The sequence below is a fragment of the Castor canadensis genome, chromosome 14 (genome assembly GCF_047511655.1).
Source record: "Castor canadensis chromosome 14, mCasCan1.hap1v2, whole genome shotgun sequence".
Lineage (NCBI taxonomy): Eukaryota > Metazoa > Chordata > Mammalia > Rodentia > Castoridae > Castor > Castor canadensis.
Window position 1 is genome coordinate 98884570 of NC_133399.1, and position 12097 is coordinate 98896666.

General features: G+C 40.4%; 1 protein-coding gene across 12 annotated transcripts in view; it reads left to right on the forward strand.

Annotated features, from left to right (window-relative positions):
- Sh2d4a (SH2 domain containing 4A) overlaps positions 1 to 12097 on the forward strand; it is an 86218-nt gene that overhangs the window by 54197 nt on the left and 19924 nt on the right. For 11 of the 12 annotated variants that reach the window (XM_074055104.1, XM_074055105.1, XM_074055102.1 and 8 more), the window contains 3 exons: positions 4909 to 4989; positions 8493 to 8604; positions 10298 to 10499. In XM_074055104.1, the coding sequence (XP_073911205.1) occupies positions 4909 to 4989; positions 8493 to 8604; positions 10298 to 10499 (395 nt within the window). The remainder of the gene's footprint in view (positions 1 to 4908; positions 4990 to 8492; positions 8605 to 10297; positions 10500 to 12097) is intronic. The other variant, XM_074055107.1, reaches the window with a different exon arrangement.

Consider the following 12097-nt stretch of genomic DNA (forward strand, 5'->3'; position numbering starts at 1 on the left):
TGCATTTTGAAGATGTTACTGTCTCCTTCTGTTGTGTTCACATTGAAATGCAATCTAGAATTTCCAGGATTGTGTTTGATATGAACAAAGAGAGATCATCTTACCCCAAACCAGCATCTGTATTTCCTCAATGCATATCCCCTTCTAGTGTATGTGAAAGAAGTGTTGCAATGTTATTTTTGTGATAGATGAAGTGTTGGGTATGTCAGGTAAAAACAGAAGAAGAATAGTGTTTATCAAGAGTGGAGCCATAATCAGTACCCATTACACAGGGGCTGTAATGGGGTAGGTGCAAGAGAAGTGAACTAACGTTCACTTAATGTGACAATTCAATGCTCCAGTGTGTTCAAAGTTGGCTCAGATACTATTGGCGATGTTTTAGGTAAAGGTGCACCTTTGAATCACAGTGCATCATGTTAAAGTTGGCTGTACTTCTAACTCTGAGTATGAGTAGTCTCTGGGCATAGATTTTACTAGGAACAATATTAGAGAAATGGGGAAAAGATTTCCTCAGGCTTCCATTGTCCTGATTCATGTTTCAGTAAAATCACTCCACAGGGAGCATGGACTATACAGCAATAAAATTTATTGTTCTGCTTTTCATCTTGTTATTGTAGGTGGCCTCAGGAAAATATCTTTTCTCTCTCTCTTTCTCTCTATTATTATTCTTTGGAACTTTATTGAAGTACAGTTTCTATCTTTCCTGTTTTTAGGAGAAAAAGCTAAATCCTGGTATGCCCAAGGCTTAATATTACAATCATGATTGGGAAATTCTCTTTTATTTAAAATAGTTGGAAGAGGATGATTTGATTATTTCAGTGATCTGGTTAACAAAACGAGTGAGTTATAGACTGCTGATTTTCAAAGAACTTCAACTCAGTCTATCTTGACTCATAGTAGAACTAGATTATATATATTTTAATGGTTTTGAAAGTGTTTTAATGAGTTTCTTGTGTGTTCATTCATTCACCCAGTATTTATGAGGCCCTACTAAGTGTGGGACACTGTTCTTTTTGCTGGGGGTCTAGGTGATGGTGAATAAGCTGAAGTGGCATTTGCCTTCATGGAGGTTGTTATTCTAAGAATCATTCTATTAAAGAGTATTATGAATTTAAGAAGTAGAGGAGAATAAGATGAGTAGAAACTTAGTTTATTTTCAAAAGTAAACTCTTGTTTACGTTAGCTCATTTTTATCTTTACCACAAAAATTGAATGCTGAAATTGTTCCATTTATTGGAGATTTCTAGTTTTGTTGGAATTAAAGGAGCCTGGCATTTGTCTGATTGCATAACCCTACTTTTAAACAAAATGAATAAAAAGTTAAAAACCAGAAGGAACAGCTTTTAAAGTTTTAAAAAGTGAATATAATTAGAATAATCCTTCTTATATGATACTTATTCTCTGGAGAAAATACAACTTGCAATTGTGTAATATTGATGGTGTCAGCAGCATCTGTTCATAGCTCAATTGTTTACATAGATTGAGTTACCATACTTTTAGTTTTAACAATATTAAAAAAATACTATTGTCTGGCCAATATGGTGGGCTACACTTTTAGATCTAATTAGGATCTTCATTCTGACTTGGTGTCCGCAGGAGGTCCACTAATTTTTTATGTTATTAGCTTTCATTTTCCCTCTTTACTGGGGATGTGTGCATAAATACTCATAGTGGTGTTTCTTTATACTTAGAGCAAATAGGAAGCAGGAAAGATTGCTTTAACTCTGCCCCTAGATTTTCAGCAGCTGCCAAAGTTTCTGTAATGTAGATGATGGCCGAGGCTCACGTACTTGAGAGGAGACGTGTTCTTCTTGGGGAACCCCATGGACAAAGCCATCTCTAGGCATGGGAATGATGTGAACTTGGGCCTCTGGCCTCCTTCCTACTATCAGGCCATCTTGTCTTTGGTAACAGGATAAACCTACATCTGATATGAAGGTCAAATGATGTATTGTTCTTGAAAGTGCATTACAGCCAAAGTTCTACTGGTAGAGGAGTGGCTTTCATCCCTTTCTTTTGTCTAGGAAGGACTCAGGAGCATATTCATGTGGTGTCCCCTCCAGAAAACCTCATCATTCTTCCTCTGGGAATGCTTAGAGTGGCAATGGTGTGTCCAGGGTTGTCTCCCTCTGGAATTAGCATCATAAACCATCACTTTTGAGCCTATTAATCTTGCTGTTTTTTAATAAAGGAAATTTCTTTGGCTCACACTATGTTTAGTCTATTACATTGTACTTGGTGTTGTTTATGAATTGTAGAACTTGTAAGTGTATTCCAATGAAGCTCTTTATACAAGTCTTAAGTTCTTCATATTATTTTAACATTTTGGGATAATGGCAAGCCTTGGCTCACCTTGAAAAGCAGAATTTTTATCAATGTAGGTCTTAGTATGCATAAATAGCAAAAGGTTTACACTATGGATTAAACATACAGATGAATAGAAATATTCATCTCAGGGGTGGTTGTTAAGCTAGTCAACTTTATGCTAAAACTTAAGAACGAACCTGTAAACATCAGTTTGGAAAACAGAGCCTAAAACTTCAAAGACAAAGAAAGCATACTGTCACTTCCGACCAACACTCATAGACCGTGTTCATTCATAGCCACAGGGGTTACTTTAGTCCTTGGTTCAGTTCATGATCAACTGGCCACTTGTTTGAGCCTTTGATGAGGCTGCTCATTATGGCAAGAACACATGGTACAGCAAAACCACTCCCCTCGTGGCCAAGAAACAAAAGAGACATGAGGAGGAAGGGGTCAGGGTCACACAGTCCCCTTTGAGGACACACCCCCAAGAAAGACTTCCCATTAGGCTTCACCTCTTGAAAGTTTCTGCCACCTCCTGATAGCACGGATCTGAGGGCCAGGCCTTGAGGAGATAAGCCTTTAGGGCACATTCAAGATCCACATTAGAAATAGGTCCAGGTTCTTCTGATTCTGAGAGCACAGCTAGCTTATCTGGAGCATTAGCTATAATACATGAGGAGATATCAAGGGAGGACAGTGACCTACCTCCTAGTTTTCAACATACAAGAAACTGGGTCTTAGATCATTGAGGAAAGGGAGAGTGAGCCCGGTTTCAAAGATCACTTCCTTATTGTGGAAATGCATTCAAAGAATTTCAAAGTCATCTTGGATTTTTGAACACACAGACTTAAACAAAACCTGTTGGAGCAGTTCTAACTTGATTGTGAGTAAAGGAACTGTTTACTGTACTGTTCTATTTTAGATGTAAAGTAGCTGAGTATCCTTTTATAATAATAAAATGAGAAAACAATGAGAGAGAATATGGTAAGTAGTGATTGGGAAACCCATAGGATCCATTACTTTGCCAAGTTCTGCATCTCATTTTTTTATCACTGCAATGTCAACATGGTGGGAAAAACAGAAACGATAGCATTCACTAGTTGTGATCCTGAGAAACTACACAACTTTGAGACTTAGTTTTTCACCTGAAAATTGGGCGTTGTGCTGCCCATTATCAGGGATGTTGTGAGGAATAAAAATAATACTTACTAAAATAGTATCTAGCTATATCAGGTCTCCAGGGTTAGCATTAATTGAACCATCCTTGGTGAGTGAAGAAAGTATGCCACCAGTGTTACCGGGGCCAGGTTTTTGAAATGAAATGTAATGGAGAAAACACAATAGATGTTAGTTTTTCTCTTTTACAATACTCCAGGATAGGTGTTCTGGCTACAAGGGCTCAGCTCCTCAGGCCTCAGACTTTTGGTAGTTCTGCCATCTTTAGGTAACATGGGTGTTACCATTCCAGCTTGTGGAGGGGAAAGTGGCCTGGAGGAGTGCGTGAAGGAGGTTTCAAGGGCCTGGATAGAAGTGCAAGTGCTAGTTATCACTTGCATTATGTTGAGATGATTTATTCTCTGGAACTCACCGAACTGCTGGGGAAGCTGAGAAATGCGGTGTTTCTGGGTACTCACATGCCCGTCTCTTGTAACGAAAAGACATAATTGAGGTAGCTGGCAGTTTTCACCACCCTGGTTTTATACACGGCATAGTAATGACCCAACAGTGTCCTCTTGCTCCTCATGTAATATTGGTACTGAAATTTTGCTGACTATTACTAATCTGTGGCAAAATTCAGGAATTAATCTTCAGGCACAGGGTATAGAGATCACAATGATGTGGCTTGCAGGTGACGAGATGGCACCACACGTGGCATAAAGTCGCCCAGGCTGGGACGTGACTCAGACCAGGAGTAGTGTGATGAGAGCCAGTGTAACTGACCTGGTCTCAAGGGGCAAATGTAATCGTCCAGCTCAGTCAGTGTGCCCAGAGGGGTCAGCACATGGTAGGCAGGATTAATACCAGGGAATCCAGGCAAGGGATGCTTCTCCAGTTGCCTTCTGGGAAATGCATCTGAAGCAGCTGAAACATAGATACCAGGTAACAAGGGCAGGAGGAGAGAGGTGTGAGACCCAGGTAAGGAAACACCAAACTGGTGTTCCAGGTATACCTCTCCAGTCCTAGAGGAGGTAAGGCACAATGTAGTTAAATGGTAGAGAGTAAGGCATTTCTCTTGTCTGAGCTAAAACTGGGGGCACAGAGATCAAGCAATGAGAGAACTTAATTTAGAGAGTAATGTTAATGTCTAGAAGTCATCCCAGGGCCTCAAGACACACCAGACTGATGGCTCCTGCTCTTGGCCAGTAATTCATTTATGTGCCCTACTGATTGGGGTTGCTGAGGAGTCACATTTCTGCTTCCAGTCAGGACAGACCCAGGGACTCAGGAGCTTCTGGGAAGGGCGACTTTGAAGGCTCCCACTCCAGCTAGGGATGGGGCAGCACCAGTGAACATTGAAACTAGGAAAGTGTTGGCAGATTGGCTTGTGAAATCGTATCACAGCTCTAAAAATTATAAAACTGTGTTTCATTTAATTTTTAGTCACCTTCCAGTTCCTCAAGAAATATTCAGCAAATGTTGGCAGATTCTATCAATCGTATGAAGGCATATGGATTTCAGCAGGTAAAAGACTTGCATTTTGTCTTCAGGGGGCTAAATGCACAGTCATTCCACTAATGCTTCACAAATTAGTTAATTAGTCTCATGCAGAAATGAAATTAGGCAGCAGAATGTGAAATCTGTCTTCAAAGCTGCAAACACAGCCATTCATCTTGCCTCATTTATTTTGATGTCTTGGATGTCATGCAAAGAACAGATGCCAGTACATATCTGCTGACTCCTCACTCAACAGCCAAGACAGAAGCAATGTCCAAGGCACTGCAAACACTGAGACGGCTGATTTCAGAGAGTGATAAATGTCACCTAAGCTCGGCAGCAACAGGGAATTCTGAAGAAGTCCCTGGTGTGCTCATTGTTCTGTGGGCCTGGTCCTTGAAGAAGAGCCACATCTTATGATGTCTATGTCCACTGAGCCAGAACTCCTAAAGGCATGCGATTACTCTCGTTTGTTCAGAGATGACATTGTCCCCACAGGCCAAACCCTGCTTTCTGCATCATGCTAGATTGTTATCAAAGCATGCATTGCTCAAATTAAATGAAGCATAGACTGGCACGTGAAAACTGCGTCAGGATTTGAGCTACAGAATATCTGAAAAAGCAGGATAAGAAATGAGCCTGTGAAGAGAAGGTTCCCAGTGGCCCAGGCCTGAGGTTGGGTTGTGGAGAGACTCTTGGGGACTATGTGACTGATCCCCTGACTCCTTTGGTAGGGACCCAAATGGAATGGGACAGCTCGTAGTGTTAAGACTTCAAGAAATTCAAATGAATATTTGGAATTCTAGTCCTCATCTGCGTACTGATTGTGTAGTACAGTCAGCCCTCTATATCCATACAGGTTCCATGTCTGTGGATTCAGCTGACCGTTGATGAAAAATATTCCCAAAGTATTTGTATCTGTACTGGACATGTACAGCCTGTTTTGGTCATTAGTCTCTAAATTCTCTAAAGAATTGTATTCTCTAAAGAATACAATGTAACAACAATTTAGATAGCATTTGCGTTGTATTAGATATTAGATGATTTAATGTAAGAGGAAGTGTGTAGGTTATATGCAAATACTTTGCTATTTTATATCATAGACCTGAAAATCCAGAGATCTTGGTATCATGGGTCTTGGTTATCAAGGAAGAACTTACACATGCCTTTTTCTAAAACAGCAGCAATAAAGGATCTAAAGAAAATTTTCAGTAGCACTGCCCAGATTACATCATCTTAAATTGAGAAAGACAATCTGTTTTTTTTATTCAACCAACATTTATTGAATGCCTACTGTATGCTAGGCACTGGAGTGCAATTTTATGAACAAATTAGATAAAACTTCTGCCCTCAGGAAGCTTATGTTCTGAATGGGGGAGATAGGGCTAAATCTACCTAGGAAAGCAGATAATCATAAGTGAAATGGGGGGAAATCTACCTAGGAAAGCAGATGATCATAAGTGAAATGGGGGGAAAAAGCACATTGTGGGACCTGAGGAATGCTGGGAGAGTGGGAGGTATTGTTTATAGAGAGGTGGTTAGAGAAAGCCACTCTGAGAAGTTGATACTGGGGCAGAGACCTGAAGGAACAAGGGAGAGAGCCGTGTGGATGGATGTGAGTGGAGACAGGTGTTCCAGACAGTGGGGAACAGCAGGTGCAAAGGCACTAAGGCAAGAGTCTACGTGACATGGTCAAACAATGGCAGGCACTTGAGAGAAGGGATGAGCAGATGGCTTCCCAAGCTTTGTTCTCTAGAACAAAGATAATGAAACAGACTTCCTGCTCTTAGAGACTAACTCAGAGGGAGTTCTTAAGTTTTCTAGCTGTTTTGAATACAGATAGAGAGGTCAGAGCTAAGTCTCATTTGCCATTACTTTGTAAAACTCATCAATTTTGTCTCCTTCCCCACTGTGCCTATGGATTTACACTACAGATTAGAAAGGGGAAGATTTACCAACTATAGCACTCTCAGACAGCTTGATACCATCTACCAACCAGATACTACCTGAATTATTAGTCACTTAATGTTTTTCCTTCACAGGATGAACTTTTTAAACTTCTTGCTTATCCTAGGCAACAATAACCATGACAATATTAGTTTGACCTTTTCTAATACTTAAAAATAAATACATATGTGCATGTGGAAGGTGAACAGAGCTCCACTTATAAGTTTTTTCTGTTTAAGCTTGGTAGTTGCTAGTAGCACTTTTATGTATGTCAGGGTTGTATACAGCTTTAGTAAGGAATGGCAAATTTTTAATGGTTATTTCAAGTACCGAAGCTGGTATTTGGTTTTTTATAATACATTGTGTTGGCAAACAAACAGAGCTTAGCTCTAGACAGGAAAACAATGCAAAAAAATAAGTGCAAATAGAAGATGCATAAAAGTGTAGTTGTATCCAAAGTACAGTTTAAAAGTTATCACTACATTAACTGTGATTTATGACTCCCTATAGTGATCAAAAACAAGTTTCACAACATCAAGGTTTGTATTTTAGTTGTGATGAAATGATTGCATAGCAAGGAAGTCTTGATCTTTGTACAAGGAAACAAAATAGAAAAAATACTTGCAATAGAGAAGGAAGTAGGGTTGGTCTTTCAGCCTGCATCATTACTTAGCTAGCTAAGGCTTTTATTAGTTCACCAAAGTCTATATTCAGTTGTCTTATAAGTACTCAGAGGACTATATCCAGATAAACACAGTACTTTTCTAACTGATTTGGTTTGTTTGTTTCTCTTTAGTTTAAAATGAATTCCCTTGATTGCATGCAATGCCACAGAACAGGGTACTTAAAAATGATGAAGATAGTAAATTTGTTCAGTGTGTATTTTACCACAATTAAAAAATGAATTCCCTCTTTAAAGGAACACTCACATTTATTATCTTTCATTTTCCCTCCTCAATGGGTTTTAAAAAAATGGTTTTTGATTTTTAAGCAAAAAAATAATGCTCCATTTTGAATCACCTGAAATTATGAGCAGTGTCACATTTTTTGACATATGACTTGAGGGCATGTGGAAATCCAACCAAGGTTGCTCTGGGAAGTTTCAGTTATCCTGTGGAACCTGTCAGCCACCATAAAATAGTGTTTACACTGGTTCCATAAAAGTGTGTTTACTTCAAGGGAGTATGTTTGGAGAAGCTAAGTGCAACGTCTGAGGAAAAGGACTATACTGAGTTCTTACTATGTATTATGCACTGTGGGAGGCACTTTAAAAATCTAGCCCTCACTTTAACCCTATGAGGTATTCTTTCTCATTTTACATATGGGGAAACAGCCTGCAAGAGGTCCAAGAATTGGCTTTGGTTCCACAGCTAGGTAGCAGTGGGGCCAGCTTCAGGAATCACTGATGCCAAGTGCCTGCCTCTGGGGCAGCACGCCATATGCTATATGGTGATGTCCCACTGAAACCCCTTGTACAATTAATATAAGCTAATAGAAAACAAGTCAGGAGTGCCTCGTACCCTTGTTTTCACAGAAAACCGTCAGATTTGTTCACCAATGCTTGTCTATTATTTGTTAAACAGAAGAAAGAACCCATGACGAAGAAACAAGATGAAGAAATAAAACAAGTAGAAGAAGAGAAAACCAAGCAGATTTACAAGAGCTGGAAAGAAGATTCGGAGTGGCAGGCGTCTTGTGAGTACACAGAGGCCTTCAGACCTTCAGTTGGTCCTTTCACTTAATAAAATGATCAGCCTGGGAAGCACAAAAGTGGGTCCTTAACAGTAAATTATTCCTCAAGATTACTAAGTGATTACCCAAATGCTTACGAGCAACTGTTGGGGAACAGATGCTTTTCATTTCATCTTTGTGCCATCAAATGATGTATGTATGTATCTATCCATCTATCTATCTATCTGTCTATCTGTTAGCATGTTAACATTAGTTTTCTTGGAGAGATGGGATTCATTTATTTGAATTTTACTCCTTGCTATTCTGTTTTGTTTTTCCTCCTAAATTTTCAGCAGTGCTTGCATTTTTAAAAAGTTTTATTTTATTCTTAACTGACACAAAACAAGATGGGGTACTGTGTAATGTTTCAATACATGTAACTTTTAAAAAACCTGTTTGTTAGTATATAATAGTTATACAGGTTTTTTTGTGACGTTCCCATATATGGGTAAAATGTACCCCAGTTAAGTTCATCTCTGCCATTTTTCTCTCCCATTCCCCTCCCCCCTTTCTTAGAATGACTGACAGGTTTCAGTGTTCCAAATTCATACACATACAGAAAATGCATCAACCACATTCCATATGTGTAACTTTGTAATTTGAAGAACACAGGAATGACAGCCTGGATATGTTAGCATCCTTCTCTGGCTTTGACCCAACCCTGACCCCCTTTTGAGCAAGTACTACATACATAAACCCTGTAGGAGAAAAATGAGTCAATGTCAATGAAAACCAAACAGAGGATGCTCAAACATGCTAGACTTCAGGTTTGAGAAAGGCTCAGGGTTTCCATCTGACATAGACAAAGAAGACTAAACTTCCAGCTCATCCCTTGAGGCAGGTTGGGCAAGAGAACAGGAGTGGCAATATTTGCAGAGTGTTTGAGAATCCTAAATTATCTGCAGTCCCATTACAACAAATGCCATTAAAATGATAATTTTTGTGAAATGAAAATATTTGCAAGATCCAATCTGTGGCCTGTTGTGCTGTGCACTGAAATCCTAATATATTGGAATATTTTTGGTATCTATTTGAAGTCAAATAGGATTTGACTAATAATGTCTGAAGTAGAAATACATTCAATAAAAATTATTCTTACATCCTGTCTTAGAATCTTTAACCCTATGTGTCTAAAACAAAACGAAACCCCTCTATTTTACAAAGTAATAAAAGGCAGCCTTGGGGTGATTTTGCGTGTTCTAGCAGGCCAGTTCACGTTTGGTTCTGCTCACGGTGAGTTCTGAGTGCAAGCTTAGACAAGCCTCGATGCTCTTTACCCTGCCCGTGGCCATGTACCACTAAGTGTCCTGTCCCCGGTCTTTGCTATAGACTCGGGGCACACAGCGTCCTAAGCATGAGTGTGAGGGACAGGTCCCTTGTCTCTGCCAGTTTGAATCCTCGCCCAGCCTGGGGCCATCACTTAGTCTTACACATGTTCTTCCTCCTCTTCGTTCCCCCTCTCTCTCAGCAAATCCTCTAACTCCCAAATGCAGAGAGGAATTCTGCAGTGAATACTGGGCGAGCCCTAAGAGCCAGGGAGTAGGCACTGATGGTGATTTTTGTCATCAAGAGTGGATGACAGACTGCCAACAACACCTCGTGCAATGTGCAGTCTCATGTTCCTTGGGGCCTTTCTCAAAACCTGTTGCTTTTCTAGTGAGAAAATCCAAAGCAGCTGATGAGAGGAGACGCTCCTTGGCTAAACAAGCTCGGGAAGACTACAAGAGGTTATCCCAAAGAGGAAGAAGCGGTGAAGGGCGGCAGAGCACCCCGAGTGATCCACAGAAGCCCAGAAGACCTCCCCTTCCCCCCAAACCCCAGTTCCTACCCCCAGTGGGATACCCTCAGAGACCTGTGGGGTAAGCAGCGACACAGATGGCTTTAGTCAAAAGCGTTGAAATGGACTGGTGTCTTGGGATGAGGAGGACCAGTTGGCTGCTTATGTAAATTCAGGTTCACCTCTCACTCTGCTCCCTGGGATTCCAGATCTGCAGCTCACCCCATCCTTACCTGGGAAATATCCACAGTGCTTATAATTACTATTCCCAATTACATGGTGAAGATGTACACCCAGCAAAATGGCTTCCTGTGCCCCGCCCTGCCCAGCAGGCCAGCCAGTGAGGAAAAAAAAAGATCGGAGTGAGGGTAGGGTGGTCTTGTTCAAGGTCACCTCTACTGTAAAAAGAATAACACAGTAGCACCCCAAAGGCTTGCTGATTTTTAGGTCATCACTAAGACCTAAAAGTCAAGGTTTTTCTTTTCTTCTCTCTCTCTTTCTTGTGGTACTAGGGTTTGAACTCAGGTCCTCAAACTTGCTAGGCAAAAGCTGTACCAGAAGTCATGCTCCTAGCCCCTTTTTTGCTTTAGTTATTTTCAGGTAAGGTCATGTGTTTTTGCCTAGACTAATGAGCCTCTTACCTATGTATGCCTCCCAAGTAGCTGGAGTCACAGCATTTGCCACCAGGCTTGTTGGTTGAGATAGGGTCTTCCTAACTTTCTGCCTGGGCTGGCCTCAAACCGTGAACCTCCTGATCTCCCCCTTCTCAAGTAGCTGGTTTTTCAGGCATGAGTCATTGCACCTGGCCTTTACAGTCAAGGTTTGATAGCAATTGTCCTTCTGAGATACATAGTTAAGTTTGTATTTTGAGAATTTGGAAATGCTCATTTTTTTAATGAACTCCTTATCTGATGACAGTGGTTCCTTTCCTTCCTAGGGTGGGGGAGCATTGGGAAGAGCAATGTGTCTTGGAAGCTGCATGAAGAAGGATTCTGTAACACCTCAGAACATCTCCCCATCCCTCATGTTTACTGATTATGAAAGTCTTTTTTTCTTGGCTACTGATATTAGAGTATTTCTTTAATATTCTAATATTTATTCATTTAGAGGTGCTGGGGATCAAACTCAGGGCCTCACACATACTATACAAGCAGCACATACCACTCAGCTATATGCTCAACCCTAATATTGTAACATTGAGAAAGAAAGTGTTCAAAGTAAGTTGTTGATTGAGTGAACCAGAGCTGTATATAGCCTTGCCTTCTGATATAAAAACTAAAAATACTTCTCTGTTAGGAGTACGGCAAAATGAAAAATAAACAAAAATCTGTTTGCTTGGAATCAATAGTTATCATCAAGGTCTCTCTTTTTTTTTTTTCCTTTTTCCTTTTTTTTAAGCAGGGATTATAACCTCAGAGGAAACACAGAGGTGGACTTTTTCCTCTACTATAATTATTTCCACTTACTCAACTGAAAGGTTCTATATTGAGATGTGGCACTCAAATTAAATGACCATGTACTACAAAGCAACAGTCTGGGGAATGACTACAAAACAAGAAAGATAGTCAGGAAATGGGCATCTCTTCCATCTTGTGAACAGGTCACAAAGGGCCTCCCACACATGGCCCTGACCAGTCCAAAGTCTGCCTGTGTGCACACTGGCGGCAGAGCCTGGAGCAG